This window comes from Neofelis nebulosa, chromosome X (genome assembly GCF_028018385.1).
Source record: "Neofelis nebulosa isolate mNeoNeb1 chromosome X, mNeoNeb1.pri, whole genome shotgun sequence".
Taxonomy (NCBI): Eukaryota; Metazoa; Chordata; class Mammalia; order Carnivora; family Felidae; genus Neofelis; species Neofelis nebulosa.
The window spans coordinates 98,033,311-98,055,330 of record NC_080800.1 but is presented as its reverse complement, the minus strand read 5'-3'; the positions used below and the strand labels follow the sequence as shown (position 1 = coordinate 98,055,330).

Genomic DNA, 22,020 nt, shown 5'->3' with positions numbered 1-22,020 from the left:
CAGCTTGCTTTGGATTGTGTCTCCCTCTCTCTCTGCCCCTGCTTGTGCTCTGTCTCTCTCTCTCAAAAATAAATAAACATTAAATAAAAAATGAATAAAATAAAAACCAGACAAGGGGGGCACCTGGGTGGCTCAGTCGGTTAAATCCAATTTTAGCTCAGGTCATGATCTCATGGTTTGTGAGTTCAATCCCCCCACATCAGATGAGTTTGAGCCCCGCTTCAGGTGAGCCTGCTCTGGGCTCTGCACTCTCTCTTCCTCTCTATATCATGTGGGATTCTCTCTCCTACCCCACCCCTCACCTCCGCCCCTTGCTCACTCATACTCTCTCTCTGAAAAATAAATAAAATTAAAAAAAAATAAAAATAAAAAGCAGATAAGGGGCGTCTGGGTAGCTCAGTCGGTTAAGCATCCAACTCTTGATTTCCGCTCAGGTCATGATCTCATGGTTCGTGAGTTTGAGCCCCTCATTGGGCTCTGCGCTCTCAGCACGGAACCTGCTTGGGAGTCTGTCTCCCTCTCTCTCTGCCCCTCCCCCACTTGCACGCACGCATGCGTGTGCGCTCTCTCTCAAAATAAATACACTTAAAAAAGCAGACAAAAATAATTAGGACCTGGTGACGTGGGAACCGAGAGGAGAGAGCATCAAGGAGTGTGTACATCAGGGGACAGTGGCCGTCAACAGGTGCCTGATACCACAGAGCGGTCGGTTGTGGGGAATTAAAAAGTCCATACGTCCCTTGACGTATATTTTATTTATTGGGCCCCTCCTGTGTGCCAGGCACTGTCCTAGAAACCTGGGATGTGGGCGCCTGGGTGGCGCAGTCGGTTAAGCGTCTGACTTCAGCCAGGTCACGATCTCGCAGTCCGTGAGTTCCAGCCCCGCGTCGGGCTCTGGGCTGATGGCTCGGAGCCTGGAGCCTGTTTCCGATTCTGTGTCTCCCTCTCTCTCTGCCCCTCCCCCGTTCATGCTCTGTCTCTCTCTGTCCCAAAAATAAAATAAAAAACGTTAAAAAAAAAAAAAAAGAAACCTGGGATGTGCCACTGTATTCTTTTGCGAGGGCTGCTGTAACAAAGTACCACAAACTAGTTGGCTTAGCACAACAGAAACTGCCTCGCATTTCTTCTGAGTCCTAGAAGTCTGAAATGAAGGTGTTGGCGGGGCAAGTTTGAGGGCAGGATCCTTCCTTGGCCCTTCCCAGCTTCTGGTGCTTGCCGCCAGTCCGTGGCGTTTCTTGGCTCGTAGATGCCTATATTATCACGTGGTCTTCTCCCTGGGTCTCTGTCTCTGTTTTTCTTCTCTTCTTTTTATAGGGACACCAGTCATACTGGATTAAGGGCACATCCTACCCATCTGCATGACCTCATCGTAACTAATTATATCTGCAAGGACCCTCTTTCCAAATAAGGCCACGTTCTGAGGTTACTGGAAGGACATGACGTTTTAAGGGATCCATCCAACCCATCACGACCAGTAAACAAGCAACGCACCCTGCCTGTATGGAGCTTGTGTTCTAGTGTTGAACTGGGAAAAGCTACAAGCTGACCTCTTACTATGTTAATTTAAGAAACCAAACTGCTGTCAGCCCGCACTAACAAAGAGAAGCGGAAATACTGCTAGGCGATTCAGTAGCAAAGCAGGCACCAAGCCCCATTGGGACAACTGGGTTTCTAAAATGGTGTAGCTGGGGGGTGCCTGGGTGGCTCAGTTGGTTAAACGTCTGACTTCTGCTCAGGTCATGATCTCACGGTTCGTGGGTTCGAGCCCCGCATGCTTGCTTGCTTGCTCGCTCGCTCTCTCTCTCTCTCTCTGTCTGTCTCTCTCAAAAATGAATAAGTGTTAAAATTAAAAAAAAAAATTTTTTTTTAGTGTTTGTTTATTTTTGAGAGGGAGCAGAGTGCAAGCTGGGAAGGGGCAGAGAGAGAGAGGGAGACAAAGAATCCGAAGCAGGCTTCAGGCTCTGAGCTGTCAGCACAGAGCCCGACGCGGGGCTCGAACCCACGGACTGTGAGATCATGACCTGAGCCGAAGTCAGACGTTTAACCAGCTGAGCCATCCAGGTGCCCCAGTGTTAAAAAAAACTTTTTTAAATACAATAAAATGGTGTGCCTGAAGCGACGACAGTTGGTTCTATACGAGATACAACTCGAGGCCAATAATACGACCAGATTCTAAAATTGATGAGATCTGCAAAGGAAGGCCCTTCAGGAAACATTGGGGAAAAATACTCCAAACACTCCATTATGGTATACAGGAGGCTTTACGAGGAAGGCACCTTGTCCCAAGCTAATCCATTGTCTTGTGCTTTTTCTCCCTCTGTTAACCTTTATTTAATTTTCTGATTTTGAAAATTGCCAACTGACTGTCTTTAAGATCACCAGGATATTTATTATGGATTCGTTATATGTATTGTAATTACATGTAGTAACGTATAATTGTATTGTATATTATGTGTATCGAACGGATGTATATTACTCAGTTAATACAGAAACTGATCTAACCACACAGCCAGGCCACAGGCCCCTATGGCACTAAAAGGCAGATGCCCTCCCCTCTGGGCCAGAAAACTGAACGGCCTTAGGCTGAAGTAGAAACCCCGGAGTCCAATCAGCCTGGCCCTAGAAGCGAGCCAGCTCCAGGCCTAACCTTAGGACCAGGTAGTTCTTAGAGTTTACCAACGAGGTGTTGTCTGCTCCCCCCCCCCCACGTTGGCACTGTTCCCTCTCTAATCAACAGTCTTTCCAATGGCCCGTTCTTGGGGTGCCCCCCCGCTGGCCATGGTGGAGTTTCGCTCTGCTCTTCTGTAGCCAAGCTGTGTGGGAGACCCCGGGTTGCTGAAAACGTGGCGGCCTGGCCACCATAGACCCTGGAGCCTGTCGCTGTCCACCTCCAAGTCACGCATTCTCGAGTCCTTCTCTTTTGGCACTGTCGTTCCCCAGGCGCCCCTTTCCCTCCTCTGCCGCTCGCACAGTTGCAAATCCGGTGCTTTTCTGTCTGGATCTCTGTTGACCGTGCCTCTCTGGTTGCTCTCCTTCCTTGATTTCTGTGAAGCTGTTCTGGAGATTCTCCTCCTCCTCCTTTGGCTTTCTCAGTCTTCCGGATTCTTCCTCTGTCTGCCCGTTAAATGTTGGCATTCCCCAGGGCTCTGACCTCCCCTCTTTATACTCTCCTCGGACATTCTCACCGCCTTTCATGACATCAGTTACACTTAGATACTGAAGCCTCACAAAGTCTCCCATCTGCCTGCATTTCTCTCCTGTACTCAGAACTGTGTACCTTACTGCCTCCTCTCCTTCATCGCCTGACGTTCTCTCTCAGATCCAACAGGCTCCATCCAGGCTCTGAGCTGTCAGCACAGAGCCCGGTGCGGGGCTCGAACTCACAGACTGTGAGATGACGTGAGCTGAAGTCAGATGCTCAACCGACTGAGCCACCCAGGCGCCCCGGTTTTTTTTTTTTTTTTTTCTTTTTGTAAGCTCTACGCCCAGTGTGGGGCTTGAACTCGTGACCCTAAGATCAAGAGTTGCGCGCTCTGCTGACTGAGCCGGCCAGGTTCCCCTTGATTTTTTTTCTTTAAACACAACAACATTTACCATGTCATCTAGTTTCTTCGGGTCAGGGATTCAACAGCAGTTTGGACGGGTGGTTCCCGTCTCTTCGTGAGGCTGTGGTTACGAGGCCGACCAAGGGTGCAGTCATTTGAAGTCTCGCTTGGGGTGGCTCACTCACAGGGTTGGCAGCTGAGTGCTGTTGGGGAGGAGCCCCAGCCCCTCATCACCTCATAAGGCTGCTTGAATATCCTTGTGATGGGACAGCTGGCTTCCCACAGCATGAGTAATCCAAGAGAGAGCAAGCCACAATATCTTTTGTGACCAAGACTCAGAAGTCCCCATCATTTCTGCAGTGTCCTCTTGGTATTACAGGTCAGCCCCCCTCCTTTTGGGAGGGGACTGTGCAGGGTGTCAGTACCAGGGTGCAAGGATTATTGGGGGCCATCTCAGAGACTGCCACAGCCAGGGAGAATGTTGTGTTGCATTTTGGTTTTGGCCTTCCCTCCCTCACATATTCCTAGAGATTAAGGGCAGGACAGAAAATCAAGGTCAATTAGTCCAGCTAGCTAGCTCATGTTAATCACTTCCTTATACCAGTTAAGTACCTTGTCTCCATATCAAGGTGAACTTTTCGAGCGCAAGAATCCTGCCTTATATTTCCAAAACCCTTAGTACATCTTGCCTGATTCTTGGCACATAGTTAGGAATAGATAAGTTTTTATAAACTTGACAAAATCCCATCTGTCACTGGTATTTGAAGGTTAACTCATTGAGAAGTATACAGTCCCCTTTATTTGAAATCCTGTGGCTTGAAAGCTCAGGCTTATGAGATTGACCGACTTGGGGATTCTAGAAGTCACTTGCGGGGCGCGTCTCTCCCTTCAGGCTGAGGTTGGATTTAGAGTCCCAGTAGGAACCAGAAGTGGTACACGGAAGCCAAAATATTGCCAAGGCCCTAGTCGCGTGATGTTGGCGAATGGTGGCGCGTTTGACACAAGCGATACTTGTGAGAGAAATGGAATGTTAAAGATGGCACAGACTTCGGAGTTCTGCCCCAGGCAGGACCACTTTGTGACTTTGGGCAAGTCACCTAAGCTTTTTGGGCCCGTTTCCATGTCCCTCAACTGGGAGAATAATAATCGTCAGTCTCTACAGTCTCTATTCCTCAGCAGTTCTGCTCTTCGCACGCACCCTCACGTAGTGACTCTCCCCCCTGGCTGTGTTAGCACCATCCCGGGGACTTTGTTTTGTTTAAGTCCTGACGCCGGGGCGCCCGGGTGGCTCAGTCAGCCGACTGCGGCTTGGGTCATGAGCTCGCGGTTTGTGGGTTCGAGCTCCGCAGCGGGCCCTCTGCTGTCCACGCAGAGCCCGCTTCGGATCCTCTGTCCACCCCGCCTCTCTGCCCCTCTCCCGTTCATGCCCTCGCTTTCAAAAATCAACAACAACAAAAAAGTCCTAATGCCTCAGCTCCACCCTCAGAGATTTATTATTTTTAGTTGAGGCCCACGTCGTATGCCATAAAACTTAACGATTTTAAAGTGTGCGGTTCGGTGGTTTTAGTATATTCACGAGATTATGCAACGCGTCATCACTACTTATCATTTCCATCACCCCCGCCCCCCAAAACAAACCTTGTACCTGTTCCTAGTCACTCTTTATGTCCTTCTCCCCCAGCCCCTGGCAACCATTGATCTTTTTCTGTCTCTGTGGATTTGCCTATTCTCGATAACTTCATTAAAAAGGAACCAGGGGCGCCCGGGTGGCTCAGTCCGTTGAGCGTCCAACTTCGGCTCAGGTCATGATCTCGTGGTCCATGAGTTCGAGCCCCGCATCAGGCTCTGTGCTGACAGCATGGAGCCTGCTTCGGAGTCTCTGTCTCCCTCACACTCTGCCCCTCCCCCGCTGGCACTTTGTCTCTTTCTCTCTCTTCTCTCAAAAATAAATAAATATTAAAAAAAATTTTTCAAAAAAGGCACCAGAAATATTGTAGCTTTTTATGTCTAGCATCTTTCATTTAGCATGTTTTCCTTCTTTTGTTAAAATGTTTTTATTTATTTTTCTTTCTTTTTTTTAAATGTTTTTATTTATGTTTGAAGGAGAGAGAGAGAGAGAGAGAGAGAGAGAGAGAGAGAGAGAGCATGAGTGGGGGAGAGAGAGGGAGACACAGAATCTGAAGCAGGCTCCAGGCTCTGAGCTGTCAGCACAGAACCTGACGCGGGGCTCGAACCCATGAACCGTGAGATCATGACCTGAGCTGAAGTCCTACGCTTAACCAACTGAGCCACCCCGGCACCCCGGTCTTTCTGATCATGGTGATCCTAGTGTGTGTGAAGTGGGAGCTCATTGTGGTTTTGATTTGCATTTCCCTCCTGGCAGATGATGCTGAGCAGCTTTTTCATGTACTTTTTGGTCATTTGCATGTCTTCTTTGGAGAAATGTCTATGGATTTTTTGCCCATTTTTAATGGGTGTATTTGTCTTTTTAATTGTTGAGGTGTAAGAATTCTTTTTCTTTTTTTTTTTTTTTTAGTTCAAGGGTTTTAATCCAATTCTATCACATATTAATTCTTTGACCTTAGGCAGGTTACTTAACCTTGTTTTTTTAAATTTTATTTTTAATTTTTTAAAATTCACATCCAAATTAGTTAGCATATGATGCAACAATGATTTCAGGAGTAGATTCCTTCGTGCCCCTCACCCATTTAGCCCATCCCCCCTCCCACGATCCCTCCAGTAACCCTCAGTTTGTTCTCCATATTTATGAGTCTCTTCTGTTTTGTCCCCCTCCCTGTTTTTATATTATTTTTGTTTCCCTTCTCTTATGTTCATCTGATTTGTCTCTTAAAGTCCTCATATGAGTGAAGTCATATGATTTTTGTCTTTCTCTGACTAATTTCACTTAGCATAATACCCTCCAGTCCCACCCACGTGGTTGCAAATGGCAAGATTTCATTCTTTTTTTTTTTTTTTTTAATTTTTTTTTTTTTTAACGTTTATTTATTTTTGAGACAGAGAGAGACACAGCATGAACGGGGGAGGGGCAGAGAGAGAGGGAGACACAGAATCGGAAGCAGGCTCCAGGCTCTGAGCCATCAGCCCAGAGCCCGACGCGGGGCTCGAACTCGCGGACCGCGAGATCGTGACCTGAGCCGAAGTCGGACGCTTAACCGACTGAGCCACCCAGGCGCCCCAAGATTTCATTCTTTTTGATTGCCGAGTAATACTCCAGAGTTGTAAGAATTCTTTATAATGGATACTGGCCTCCTATCAGATAAATAATGTGCAAATATTTTCTCCCATTCTGTGGATTAGCTTTATACTCTCTTGATGATATTCTTTGAAGCATAAAAGATTTTAATTTTAATCAAGTCCTATTTATTTTCTCTTTGATTGCTTGTGCTTTAGGTGTCTTGTCTAAGAAACCGTTGCCTAATTCAAGGTCTTGAAGGTTTATGTCTACATTTTCTTCTAAGAGTTTTATAGTTTTAGTTCTTTTTTTTAAAAAAATATTTATGTATTTTGAGAGAGAAAGAGAGAGAGAGAATCCCAAGCAGGCTGGCTTCATGCTGTCAGCACAGAGCCCGATATGGGGCTTGATCTCATAAACCGTGAGATCATGACCTGAGCCAAAATCAAGAGTTGGATGCTTAACCAAGTGAGTCATCCCGGCGCCCCTTTATAGTTTCAGTTCTTACGTTTAAGCCTTTCATCCATTTTGCGTGAATTTTTTAGATGGCCTGAGGTAAGGATCTAATAAATTCATAAGAGACTCTGAAATACAGAGAACAAATTGAGGGTTGCTGGAGAGGGGGTAGGTGGGTAGGTGGGGTTGAATGGGTGACGGGCATTAGGGAGGACACTTTCTGGGATGAACGCTGGGTGTCATATGTAAGGGATGAATCACTGGGTTCTACTCCTGAAGCTAAGACAGCACTGTATGTTAACGAACTTGAATAAAAAATAAATTAATCAATCAATTAATTCATCCTTTTACATGTGGATATCCAGTTGTCCCGGTACCATTTATTGAAAGAAAGAATGTTCTTTCTCCTTTGAATGGTCTTGACACCCTTGTCAAAAATCCAGGGGTGCCTGGGTGGCTCAGTTGGTTAAGGGTCTGACTCTTGGTTTTGGCTCCGGTCACGATCTCACAGTTCCTGAGATCGAGACCCCTGTGGGGCTCTGTGCTGATAGGGAGGAGCCTGCTTGGGATTCTGTCTCTCCCCCTCTCTCTCTGCCCCTCACCTGCTTGCACTCTCTGCCCATCCCCCCCCCCCATAAATAAATAAATAAACATTAAAAAAAATCAGTTAACCAAATATGTATGGGTTTGTTGTGGACTCTCAGTTCCATTCCATTGCTCTATATTTCTATCTTTTATGCCAGTACCACCCCGTCTTGATTACTGTGGCTTTTGTGGTTTCAAAATCAGCAAATGGGAGTCCTCAAGCTTTGTTCTTTTTCAAGATTGTTTTGGCTATTCTGGGTTCCTTGCAATTCCATGTGAATTTTGGGATCAGCTTGTCAATTTCTGCAGAAAAAGCCAGCTTGGGTTTTGATAGGGATTGTGTCGAAGGTGTAGGTTCATTTAGGGAGTATTGCCATCTTAACAATAGTAAGTGTTCAGTCCACAAATATGGGATGTCATTCCATGTACTTAAGTGTTCTTTAATTTCTTCCAGCAGTGTTTCATAGTTTTCAGCGCACAAGTCTTGCACTTAATTTGTTAAATTATTCCCAAGTATTTTGTTCTTTCTGATGCTATTGTACCTGTTTTCTTAACATTATTTTTTATCGTTCATTTTTAGTATATAGGACTACCACTAATTTTCATATATTGATTTTGTATCCTGCAGCCTTGCTAAATATATTAGCTTTTTTTTTTTTTTTTAATTTTTTTTTTCAACGTTTATTTTATTTTTTGGGACAGAGAGAGACAGAGCATGAACGGGGGAGGGACAGAGAAAGAGGGAGACACAGAATCGGAAACAGGCTCCAGGCTCTGAGCCATCAGCCCAGAGCCTGACGCGGGGCTCGAACTCACAGACCGTGAGATCGTGACCTGGCTGAAGTCGGACGCTTAACCGACTGCGCCACCCAGGCGCCCCTAAATATATTAGCTTTAATTGTGTGTATGTGTGTTCTGAAGGGTTTCTACATGTAAGATCATGTCATCTGCAAATAGAGATGATTTTACTTTTCCCTTCCAATCTGGATGCCATTTCTTTCTTTCTTTCTTTCTTTCTTTCTTTCTTTCTTTCTTTCTTTCTTTCTCTCTTTTTCTTTCTTTCTTTCTTTCTTTCTTTCTTTCTTTCTTTCTTTCTTTCTTTCTTTCTCTCTCTTTCTTTCTCTTTCTTTCTTTCTTTCTTTCCTTCCTTCCTTCCTTCCTTCCTTCCTTCCTTCCTTCCTTCCTTCCTTCCTTCGTCTAGTTGCCCTGGCTAGACTTTGTGTAATGTTGAATAGAAGTGTTGAGAGTGAGTATCCTTGGCTTGTTCCTGATCTCAGGGAGAAAACTTTCAGTCTTTCACCATTATGCATGATATTAGTATATGTAGCTTAGGGATTGTGGGTTTTTCCACAAATGCCCTTTATCAGGTGGAGGAGGTTCCCTTCTATTCCTAGTATATTAAAAGGGTTTTGAGTTTTGTGAAAAGCTTTCATTTGGGGCCTATTGAGATGATCGTGTGTGTTTTCTCTTTTATTCTGTTACTGTGGTGTATTATTGCTTTGGTTAATTTTTTTTTTTTGTATGGTGCACCAATCTTGATTTCATGGGATAAATTCCACTTGGTCATGTTATATAATCTTTTTTCTATGTTGCTGGATTCAGTTTGCTAGTATTTATTTTCATTTGAGGATTTTTGCCTGTGTATCAAGCAGGATTGATCTCTGTTGTGTTGTTGTACCTTTGCCTGGTTTTGGCATCAGAGTAATACTGGCTGCATGGGATGAGTTGGGAAGTGTCTCCTCCTCTTTTGAAAAGTTTGTGAAGCATTGGTATACATTCTTGTTTGAACTTTTAGTAGAATTTACCAGTGAAGCCACTGGTCCTGGGCTTTTCTTTGTGCAGGTTTTTGATTTCTAATTAAATGTCTTTACGTGTGATAGTCCATTCAGATTTTGTTTCTTTTCTAGTGAGTTTTGATAGTTTGTGTTATTCTGTTGTTTTAGGAGTTTGTCCATTTCACCTAGGTTGTCTAATTTGTTGCCATACGGTCATTCGTAATGTAATCTTACAAGTCTTTTTATGCCTGTCAGATCAGTAGTACTCCCTTGATTTTTTTTTTAAGATTTTTTAAAAAAATATTTTATTTTTGAGAGAGAGAGGGAGGGACGGAGGGGCAGTGAGAGAGAGGGAGATACAGAATCTGAATCAGGCTCTGGCCTGATTCTGAGCTGTCAGCACAGAGCCCGACATGGGGGCGCAAACTCCCAAACCACGAGATCATGACCTGAGCTGAAGTCGAACGCCCAACCAACCGAGCCACCCAGGCACCCCACTCCCTTGGTTTTTTAAAGTCCTAATAACATTAGACTGTTTCCCTGAGTATGCTATACGGTTCTGGCTTTGCGCATAGTATTCCCACTGCTTGAAATACTACTTTCTATCAGGAGTGTTGGCTTGAAATCACCTCCTCACGAAGCCTTCCATGACTGCCTCAGACAGACTTGGTGTGCCCACCTCTGTGTTCCCACTACAAGGCATACATTTTTCCATTTAAGGACTTCCCTCCATGATTATAATTTTTCTCACTAAAACCAAATTCTTAAAAGGATAGTTTCAACCAATATTTATTGCATGCCTACTTTGTTTCCAGTGCTTTGCTCAGCTCTGGGAATAGAGTGGTCAGATAGGCATGGTCTCCGCTGCTTTCGGATCCCATGGACCTTACATCTAGTGGGCTGACAGAAAAATAAAGTAATTATGATTATGGAAAGTTCTGTGAATGAAACCAAGGGCTTATACAGGGTATCTCACGAAAACTTCTCTGAAAAGCTAGTCAGGGAGGGTCTCTGTGACTAGGTGATATTTGATCTGTGACCCCCAAAAATGATCATCAGAAAGCAGGGAGAGGAGCATTTCAAGGAGAGAGAGAAGGGTGTGTGTGTGAAAGGTCAGAGGTGGGAAAGCGCTGGTTTGTTCCAAGAATAGGAGGGAGGGAGGGCATCTGTGGGATGAGGCAGGGGCCCGAGCGGGTGCTCAGTTGGGGCCGGGTAGGCCGTGGTAGGGAGTTTGGATTTTCTTCTAGGTGTCTTAGGAAGCCACTCCTGCTTCTGTTTCAAGAATGATTTGTAGTGGAAGCAGGTTCTAGAATAAGCAGTTGGGAGTTTGTATGTTAGGTATGAACTTAGGATGGGGAAGGCCTAACTAAATACCCCCCCACACACACACACACACATGCACACATACTATCGATTTGACTGCACAAAAATCTAAAATTTCCACACGGGTTAGGAGGAAGTCAAAGACAAATGTCAAACGGGAAAAAATATCTGCAAGGCCCGTTAACATTGGCAAGTCTCAATAAACAAAAGATGTGAACTGACCACTCACACATAAAAAGAAAACACAAATGCCCATTAAATATGTGAAAAGATGCCTGACTTCACTCCTTAAAAAAAAAGAAATGCAAATGTTGAGATCACGGTTTGCACGAGCCAGATTGGCAACCGTGCATTTTATTAAAAAAATTTAAATTTTATTTTATTTTATTTTATTTTTGAGAGAGCAAGCAGGGGAGGGGCACAGAGAGAGGGAGACACGGAATCCAAAGTAGGTTCCAGGCTCTGAGCCGTCAGCACAGAGCCCGACGCGGGGCTCGAACTCACGAACCGTGAGATCGTGACCCGAGCCGAAGTCGGACGCTCAACAGACTGAGCCACCCAGGCGCCCCAGCAGCCGTGCATTTTAATAACATACCTTGTTGGTGAGACTGTAGAGAAACAGGAACTCTCACGTTGGTGGTGGGGATGTAAGTTGGTTCAGCTTCTCTAGAGAGTAATTTGGCAGTATTTATCAGAATTTAAAGTGGATACACTTCTAGGAATTTATCCAACCGGTAAAAGACACTTTGGCACATCCATACACAGGAATACAACGCAGCCCTTAGGAAGAATGACGCAGCTCTTTGTCGATTGATAGGGAAGGGTCGCAAATATATATTTTCCAACGAGGATACATTTTTTTTTTTTTTAATTTTTTTTTCAACGTTTTTTATTTTTATTTTTGGGACAGAGAGAGACAGAGCATGAACGGGGGAGGGGCAGAGAGAGAGGGAGACACAGAATCGGAAACAGGCTCCAGGCTCCGAGCCGTCAGCCCAGAGCCTGACGCGGGGCTCGAACTCACGGACCGCAAGATCGTGACCTGGCTGAAGTCGGACGCTTAACCGACTGCGCCACCCAGGCGCCCCATCCAACCAGGATACATTTGTAAGTGAACAAAGAAGTAGAGAACAGTGTAAGGTGTGCTCTCTTTGTCTAAAAAGGAAAAAAAAATCTGTTTTCTTTATATACCAATAAGGATTCTTTGCTTGCATCATCAGCTGTCTCTGAGAGGAACAGAAGAAACCAGAACAGTATTTGCCTCCAGGGAAGAGAACTGGGTGGGTGAAGGGTGGGGGGGATGATGTTTACTTTTCTTCGGACCCCTATAGGGTACCCCTATATTTGTACCGATATGTACCACGCATACATATTGCCTATTAAAAATTTGAAACCAACAAGGGGAGGGGGCGTGAGGAGACCAGTCTGGAAGCTGTGACAAGTCATCCAGGGAAGAGACGCTGGTGGCCTGGGCTAAGACAGTGGCAGGAAGGTGGAGCAAAGCAGATCCGTTCAAGGACTTTTTTGGGAGGAATCCAAAATCTACTGATGGAGTAGATGTGGGAAGTGAGGGAAAGAGAAGAAACAAGGATGAATCCTAGGTTTCTGTTAAGCACCTGGGTGGGTGGAAAAGCCGCTTACCTAAGGCAGTGTTGTGGGCTCTTGAGCTGGACAGGCCTGAGCCTGAAGTCAACCTATTCTTTTTTTTTTTGTTTTTAATTTTTTGTTTTTGAATTCAACCTATTCTGCTTCCTAACTGTGACCTTGGGCAAACCATGTGATTGGTTTGTACTTAGGAGCCTTCATCTATAAAATGGGAACAATAATATGACCTACCTCACAGAGCCACCGTAAGGATTAAATGACTTAATACATGTATACTTGAGGGGCGTCTGAGCGGCTCAGTCGGTTAAGTGTCTGACTCTTGGTCTCAGCGCAGGTCATGATCTCACAGTTCGCAAGATCAAGCCCCCTGAGTCAGGCTCTGTGCTGACAGTGCGGAGCCTGCTTGGCATTCTCTCTCTCTCTCTCTCTCTCTCTCTCTCTCTCTCTCTGCCCCTCCCCCGCTCATGCTCTCTCTTGCACTCGCTCTCTCTCAAAATAAAAATAAACATTTTTTAAAAATTAAAAAATACGGAGCGCCTGGGTGGCTCAGTCGGTTAGGCGTCCTCCCTCCTCTTCGTCTTGGCTCAGGTCATGATCTCATGGTGGTGAGACTGAGGCCCCCCCCCCCTTTCTCCACGCTGGGCATGGAGCCTGCTTAAGATTCTCTCCCTCTGCCCCCTCCTCTATGCACTTTTCTGGCACGCACGTGTTATCTCTCTCTCTCAAAAAAAACAAAGATTAAAATGAATACAGGTTTAACTAACCAGTCAATCTAGGAAATGAAAATTTTTGAAAGGCCCTATTACCATTTGAAGAAATGAGGTAGTGAGGTGGGTAGGTTATGAGATTTGTTCATATCTTTTTTTTTTTTTTTTTTTTTTTTAAATTCCATTTTCTGCGCAGGCCTGAAGGCATTGAACGACAGTACCGGAAGAAGTGTGCCAAGTAAGTATTTAACAGTGTGGGTTTCTCCAAGCATAAGAAAGTAGAGGCAGTAATGTGTTCCGAAAAGAATTACTGGATACAATTCTCTGTTGTATCTTTATCCTTATAATCTCCATTGCCTTTGAACTTCCACTGCACAACCACCAATATGCTCCCCAAACAGACTAGTCAAAGTCACATCTCTGACCAGCTGGCCACAAAAATGTTTTTCTATTTTAAAACATAGTATCAATTTTTTTTTTAATTTTTTTTTAACGTTTTTATTTATTTTTGAGACAGAGAGAGACAGAGCATGAACGGGGGAGGGGCAGAGAGAGAGGGAGACACAGAATCGGAAGCAGGCTCCAGGCTCTGAGCCATCAGCCCAGAGCCCGACGCGGGGCTCGAACTCAAGGACCGCGAGATCGTGACCTGAGCCGAAGTCGGACGCTTAACCGACTGAGCCACCCAGGCGCCCCCATAGTATCAATTTTTAAATGGAGATGTGAGACTACTAAACTACAGTAAGTTTAATCTTCTTGATGTAAGTACAGTTACATCTTGGCTCTCGGAAGACTAGGAGAATTAAGGCAGGGAAATGGCCAAGAAGGCATTTTAGTTCGCAGCCACACTGGATTCATTAAATTCGTTTTAACATGTTTCATGGGTCGACTTCATGTACCTGAAAACAAGTCTAATAGAAATGACCGACCCCAATCCCTATCAAAATAACACCAGCATTCTTCACAGAGCTAGAACAAACAATCCTAAAATTGGTATGGAACCAGAAAAGACCCCGAATAGCCAAAGCAATCTTGAAAAAGAAAACCAAAGTGGGAGGCATCACAATCCCGGACTTCAAGCCGTATTACAAAGCTGTAATCGTCAAGACAATATGGTACTGGCACAAGAACAGACACTCAGATCAATGGAACAGAATAGAGAACCCAGAAATGGACCCACAAACGTATGGCCAACTAATCTTTGACAAAGCAGGAAAGAATATCCAACGGAATAAAGACAGTCTCTTCAGCAAGTGGTGCTGGGAAAACTGGAGAGCGACATGCCGAAGAATCAACCTGGACCACTCTTTTATACCACACACAAAAAGAAATTCAAAATAGATGAAAGACCTAACTATAAGACAGGAAGCCATCAAAATCCTTGAGGAGAAAGACAAAACCCTCTTTGACCTCGGCTGTAGCAACTTCTTGCTCAAGACGTCTCTGGAGGCAAGGGAAACAAAAGCAAACATGAACTATTGGGACCTCATGAAGACAAAAAGCTTCTGCACAGTGAGGGAAACAATCAGCAAAACTAAAAGGCAACCGACGGAATGGGAGAAGATACTTGCAAACGACATATCGGATAAAGGGTTAGTATCCAAAATCTATAAAGAACTTATCCAACTCAACACCCAAAAAACAAATAATCCAGTGAAAAATGGGCAAAAGACATAAATAGACCCTTCTCCAAAGAAGACATCCAGATGGCCAACCGACATATGAAAAAACTCATCACATCACTTATCCACATCACTCATCATCAGGGAAATACAAATCAAAACCACACTAAGATACCACCTCACCCCTGTCGCAATGGCTAACATTCACGACTCAGGCAACAACAGATGTTGGCAAGGATGTGGAGACAGAGCATCTCTTTTACATTCTCGGTGGGAATGCAAGCTGGTGCAGCCATTCTGGAAAACAGTATGGAGGTTCCTCAAAAAATTAAAAATAGAACTACTCTAGGACCCAGCAATTGTACTACTAGGCATTTATCCACGAGATACAGGTGTGCTGTTTCAAAGGGACACATGCACCCCAATGTTTATAGTAGCTCTATGGACAATAGCCAAGGTATGGAAAGAGCCCAAGTGTCCATCGATGGATGAAGGGATAAAGAAGATGTGGTCTATATGTGTCAGCTCAGGTCACGATCTCGCGGTCCGTGAGTTCGAGCCCCGCGTCGGGCTCTGGGCTGATGATGGCTCAGAGCCTGGAGCCTGCTTCAGATTCTGTGTCTCCCTCTCTCTCTGCCCCTCTCCCATTCATGCTCTGTCTCTCTGTCTCAAAAAAATAAATAAACGTTAAAAAAAAATTTAAAAAACCTTAGACCAGTTACCCAGACTCTTGGAAGAATGGCAGCAACTATATATATATATACGTATATATATATAGTATATATATATATATATATATAGTATGTTTTTAGAAACTTCTATTATTTTAAAATTTTGTTTATTTTTTAAGTAATCTCTACACCCAACATGGGGCTCAAACTCTCAACCCCGAGATCCAGAGTTGCATGCTGTACCGACTGAGCCGGCCAGGAGCCCCGGAACGGCAGCAGTTGTAACTGGAAAGCCGTTAATAGCAGGAGCCAGCATTTCCCAAACTTGTCGAATGAGAAGAATCCCTTGGGATCCTGAGGGAAATGACAGATGCCCGGGCCTCAGCTCCCCGATTTGCTGAATCAGGATCTTCTTGGGGAGGGACCTGGGAATCTGAGCAGCAGTTTTAACAAATTCTTGCTTGTAAAAGTGATCCCTCAGTGATTCTTAGGAAGTAGTTTCGGGAAGCAGTGGAAGGAGCGGATCATTCGTTTACGCCACAGACAAAACTATTCCCAGGATCTGAGCACACTTCGTGAATCCGTGTCTTGGGGGATTTGTATTCTGAGCTCCCCAGAGATTCATTCTGCTGTTTGCAGGTGTGGACTGCCACTCTTCTATCAGTCCCAGCCGAAGAATGCTCCTGTGACCTTCATCGTGGATGGAGCAGTGGTCAAGTTTGGCCAGGGTTTTGGCAAAACAAATATCTATACTCAGAAACAGGAGCCTCCTAAGAAGGTAACTATTGACAGACAGGTTAATATAGCTACAGATCGCCCTACATTTTTCAATAAGATTATAATGAGAAATCGCCCTTTATGGACGCATTCCTTATTAAGAGAATGCCGTTTTCGTGTATAAGCAGATGTTACATGTGACACATCCATTCTGTGTTCTTTTTTTCTTTCCTAGAGCTGTCCTCTGAGTAAAGTGAGAAGTTGTATGGTTTTAATGACCATTTATTTCCTTTGAAATGTCTTCCTTTTTCAGTGTGGACAGTGTATTATGCTGCGGGGAATAAGTCAGAGAAAGGAAATAATATGATTTCACTCATGTGGAATTTCAGAAAACAGATGAACATAGAGGAGGGGATGGAAAACTAAGATAAAAAACAGAGAGGGAGGCAAACCATAAGAGACTCTTAAATACAGAGAACAAACTGAGGGTTGCTGGAGGGGTGTTGGGTGCGGGGCGGGGGGGTGGGCTCGATGGGTGAGGGGCTTTAAGGAGAACACTTGTTGGGATGAGCACTGGGTGTTACATGCAAGTGATGAATCACTAAATTCTATTCCTAAAACCAATACTATGCTGTATGTCAACTAACTTGAATTTACATCAATAATGAAATAAGTAAAGAAATAATGAAATGAATCGGGCTGAGTTTTAAATATACTTTTTAAAGCCTTGATGGCAGATGTTAGAAAAACATAATCCAAATAAAAACCATTAGCATTTGTAGATAGGCCAGCCTGTCCCAAAGAGGGGAGTGTCCCCTGCCCCAGCCCCCAGCCCCTGCAGTCAGGCATGTGTGCCCGCAGGGACACACGCGCGCGCATGTGGCTCACAGAGCCAACTGCAGTGAATGAGACCGAGTCCTCCTCCTGTGACTCCAGGTGATGATGACCAAACGGACGAAAGACATGGGCAAGTTCAGCTCTGTCACGGTGTCTACGATTGACGAAGAGGAAGAGGAGATCGAGGCTGTGAGTGCTTCTGCTCTCAAGGGATCTGGATGGACTGGGGGTGGGCCCGGAAGGAAGGGGGACTCTAGAGCCAGCCCATTCGAGTAGCAGCATAATTAGAAACTTCGGTCATAGGCCTTACTCTGCTGGTAAGGGACTAGAGAACGCGGGGCTAGTCCCCGTCTCCCTGGGTCTCAAGGACATCCGCACGGTGAGAGCCAGGGAGCTGGACTAGCTCAGTGCTTGGTGTCCTACTGTGTTTTGAGCCGCTTTCAAGGGGGCAACCCCCTCATCCCTCTTCGGTTTCAAAACTATTGGACTCAACAATTTCAGGTCCCTTCCATTCCGGCTCGAGTGGTTTGTGTGGCTCTCAGCGGTAGCGGCACTTACCTTTACGGTACTTGAGTATAACGAGGTTTGCAGAGAGGTGTGATCTGCTGGTTTTCAGCCGCTTTCGCTGCGATCTGCGATCTGAGCTCTTCGGGATTTACTGAAAACCCAAAGCCTTTGAAAGGGGACCGAGTCCGTTTCGGTACTTTTGGAACCGGAGGAGTCTGCTGCTTAAGGGCGACTTAAGGGCTCTGTTGCTCGTGGGCAAGACCGCTGGTTTAAAGGTGCCGCTGCCTCGCCCGCAGAGAGAAGTCGCTGACTCGTATGCGCAGAATGCCAAGGTCATTGAAAAGCAGCTGGAGCGCAAAGGCATGAGCAAAAGGCGGCTGCAGGAGCTGGTGAGTGGCCCGGGCTGGCAAGGGTTTCTTGGTCTGGAAGACCCTCGGACGCTCAGGGAGATCCTTTCGCAAGTCTGTCAGGGGCTACCGGCGTGGTGGGCTGCCAGTGTGAACCCCGCTCTGGTGACCACAGCGTCCAGGCCCCCCGGTTAGAGTCCTGGTGAGCTGGCCCCAACCGGAACGATACTTCACTCTGCTGCCTGTGGTCCAAGGTCAGGAGTTAACGGATCGGAGCTCCTGGACACTCTCCCAGGATGCGACGGCGGGCGGCGTTGCTACAGCGACAGTACCGGGACCGGGGCTTCGGCACTTCTGAGAGCACGCTCCGGTTTCTGTGTTATCCATGGGCTCATCGCGGAGCACTCACGTTTATATCTGATGGTGCCCGCATTTGTGTCTTCTTGATAATAACGTGCGTGTGCTATTGCCTTAAAATCCGACACCACTGCATTTGTGCCTCCTCAGAGGGTATACCAGTCTGTTCGAATGACCGTAGAGGATTCTTTGGCGACAGAGGTGAGGGGGGGGGGGTGGTCTCGGGAGCTGCATGACCTTGCCATAGTGTCCAAAGCAGTGCTTACCGAATGTTCTGAGGTGAAGGGCCAGTGCTTGGTTTTTGTTTTTTTTTTCCTAATATTTACTTATTTTTGAGACAGAGACAGAGCATGAACGGGGGAGGGGCAGAGAGAGAGGGAGACACAGAAGCCGAAGCAGGCTCCAGGCTCGAGCTGTCAGCATGGAGCCCGACGCTGGGCTCGAACCCACAGACCGTAATATCATGAGCTGAGCCGAAGTCGGATGCTTAACCGACTGAGCCACCCAGGCGCCCCCCCCCTCTTTTTTTTTTTTTACAGTGCTTTGTTTTTTAAATTTCCAGCTTGTCAAGAGCAAGTTTATAATTTATCAAATGCAATAAAAATGAATTTGCCTCAGAATTTGCCTCCTATCAAATTACTTGATTTTGTTATCCCTCTGTCAAATGGCTACGCAAGTTGCAGAATGCTTGCTCTCGATTCTTATACGTATCTTGCACGAACCAATAACAAACAGTTCGTGGGCAGCACAACTTGAAAACACTGTTCTAGAAGAGCGTTTCTTCCTGTTCTGCCGGGAATAGGATACCGGTATGCCACGATAAATTGCTTCCCTCGGCCCTTGGAGGAACCTGGGGCTGCAGGAGCCCTGCACTGATCACCTTTGACCACAGCCTTGCACACTGCCCCCATTTTGCCACGCAGATGTCATCATTTCCTCTGTGAACCGTAACATCAGAAACGTTGGAAAGCAGCTGCTGGACACCGCCCTTCGGGTTGCTCTACTGAGTGAACACGACAGGATAGAGTTTGGGCAGTTAGAGTAAGGAAGGAAAGTACGAATTTCACGTCACGTATCAGGGCGTATGCTTTTCTTCCTCTCCAGGCTGAACTGGAAGCCAAGAAAGCGAAAATGAAGGGGACCTTGATTGATAACCAGTTCAAATGATCAGGACCTTTCTCTCAACCCACACTGGAGATCGCGAGGAAAAAGAACTTTTTCTTGACTGCATGGACTGCTGTCTACCTTTTTGCCCCCGCAGAAGGCTTTCCATTGCTTTCCATTGCTTTCCATTGATTTCTCCTACCTTCAGTGAGGTCTTTGAGTCCATCTGACCTGCTTTCTAGAGATGGGGTTTTTTTCCCCCAAATCTTTCTGTATATAGGTCCTCTGTACTATTTTTGGTCCATTTGATGTAAACTTCTTCAGCTGTGTAGAAACTCCCTGAATACATCAGTGCTTGAGAGTCTCCAGTTTCTAAAGTAGCTGTTCTTACACCTTCTTCAAAGTTAATAAAGTGTTTAAAGATTTTTGAAAAAGATACTATGATGTGTCACAGAAGAAAGTGGCATGAATTATATTTAAAGCCATAGCAAGTCAGACTCTTTGAAGTGACTCTCTTCTATTCTTAGACTGGCAGGTATCAGCTCTGGTTTGAATCTCTCTGCTGTCGGAAGAAAATCCATAAAAAGCCAGGATGTACGTAGAGCTTCCTTTACTTGATGTTCAGAGAAACTTGCCCAGTCACAGACTCCAGAAACAGCACAGCCTTGCTTCCTGCACTTCAAATATTAAAGCTCTGGGTGAGTTCTTCCTTCTCAGACTTTGTACTTACGAAGGAACAGCCAGATCAGAGTGGGCGGGGGCAGGGCAGCTCGGCTCCAAATGGAAATGGGGTCTCGGTAAGCAGCCTCGGCCAATAACTGCCACCCCTTCACGCAGCTGACAAGAGTATGGGAGGGAGACGTAGAGGAAGAAACGATACTGAGACAAAGGGGCCTGTCGGCCATCGGGTATTTCACATTCGCTATCCGTAGAGGAGTGTTGTATAGTTAGACACTTAATGCCCCGCTCTTTCGGTGATGTCAGTACGTAGTGTTGTGTACGTGGTTTTATCTGTTCCCCGGTATGACGAGCTGTTGGGGCAGGAAGGGCACTTTAACCTCGTTGCGTCGTCTGCCGTGGGTTCAGTCGCCCCAGACGTGTGTGTGAGGTGCTGTTGGGAAATAATAGGGCATTTTTCTCTGCCTTTTTTTCCCCAGCTTCCTTATTTGGAAGAAGTAGGTTGGAGTAGGGGTGGACGGGAGTTAGCAAGAAGTGGGAGAAGGGGGGGGGGGGTGGCGGTCCAGGGACAGCCCCGGGCGGGTCCGTGTTTCTATCTTCCCAGTTAGCCTCCTGCACCCAGCGGGCTCTTTGCATCTGAGGCGTCCCTCCCCACCTCATTTCCTGTCCTCACCCTGAGAGGTGCTTAGACACCATGCGGGTGGTCGGCTGTAACCTCCGCACAGTTCCTTGACTTCGCCTCCAAACGGTGACCTTTACCTTCACGCTAGCCACGGACCGCCATGACCACAGCCCGGCGGGCCTGTCCCGCCACCTCTGAAAGCCAAGATTCTAGAGATCCAGAGCTCTGTTCTGGGACCACAGCCTCCACTTCCTCTCGCTTCCACTAGCCCTGTTCTGTTCGGTTTTTGATTTGAAGGGTGGTTACTTCCTCATTTTACAAATGAGTATCTCAGGCTCTGGAAGTTATAAGTTTCCCGAGATCCCATAGCCATCAAGTGATAAAGCCAGAAATCTGACTGCAGAACTAGGCTGAACTGCCTCTCCTGGGGGACTTTTAAGAAATATATTGTTGACAACAGATAGCAGTTTCATTTTGAGAAACCAAGTAAAATGCGTTGTAAAGACACTTACGTGGGGGGCTCCCTGTAGGAAATGTGTCGTTACCTTTCCACACATTTTCCGAAATATTCGTCCTTAGATACTAGCCCTAAACCATTGGAGCATCTGGTTCAAATTGTGCATTTTGATTGTCTTAATCATTAGGTCATTAGCCCTAGATAAGCACGTGCCCTTTAGTGTTTTATTCTCTCGTTCTGAAATGCTTATTGACATAGTTTATTACCTTTATTTTCTTGTAGAATGTGAGCAGCAAATACAGGGTTTTAGTGTTAGGATAAAGAGCCATGTGGAAATTTTGGAGTCTTACCCCGTGTGTGTATGTGTTTGCACATTGTCAACTGTCATGAAATAGTAAAATGTAAAATGTTTAATAGCTGTAATAATTGGTGACATCTGGAAGTGTAATTATACTGCATAAGAGAAGTTAAAATGCTTTTTAAAAACTAGCTTGCCTCGACCATGTGGGGATCCTTATCACCGGGGACCACCTCCTTTCCTTAAGGAAAAAACTTCCCTTTTTGACTTCCTTGATGTTTTGTTCTGCCGCGCCGTCACCTGTCTGACTGCTCCGAGTTTTCACTCACTTCGAACAAAGCACAGTGCCTGACACTTGAGCTTTTAGTATTTGAGAATTCCTCCAGGAAAACGAAAAGCCTCATTTAGGGTGAACTGAACCGGCTTCTAAACTTCGTAGGACCCCGATCCTCCTGTTTTCTCCCAGTGTTGCCATTCTGTCACTACCTCTCTTCCTTTGGGCCCAGCCTGATCCTGTGGTTGGGGATCTGAAGGCCCCTCACCTTCAACTCTTCTCACCTTGAGTTTGTGTGTTTCTTTTTTTTTTTGAAGTAGGCTCCACGCCCAACGTGGGG

At 45.7% G+C, this 22,020-nt stretch overlaps 1 protein-coding gene across 7 annotated transcripts in view; it reads left to right on the top strand.

The window, feature by feature from the left end:
- STEEP1 (STING1 ER exit protein 1) overlaps positions 1–22,020 on the top strand; it is a 57,489-nt gene that overhangs the window by 4,965 nt on the left and 30,504 nt on the right. The window contains exons 3-8 of one of the 7 annotated variants that reach the window (XR_009257016.1): positions 1,315–1,404; positions 13,386–13,427; positions 16,122–16,260; positions 17,136–17,225; positions 17,840–17,932; positions 19,879–20,049. Coding sequence is in view for 6 of the 7 variants with exons in the window: in XM_058713077.1 (XP_058569060.1) it covers positions 1,315–1,404; positions 13,386–13,427; positions 16,122–16,260; positions 17,136–17,225; positions 17,840–17,932; positions 19,879–19,953 (529 nt within the window). In the remaining variant the exon portion in view is untranslated. Of the gene's footprint in view, positions 1–1,314; positions 1,405–13,385; positions 13,428–16,121; positions 16,261–17,135; positions 17,226–17,839; positions 17,933–19,351; positions 19,790–19,878; positions 21,596–22,020 lie in introns of those variants that run through there. The other 6 variants (XM_058713077.1, XM_058713078.1, XM_058713079.1 and 3 more) reach the window with 6 other exon arrangements.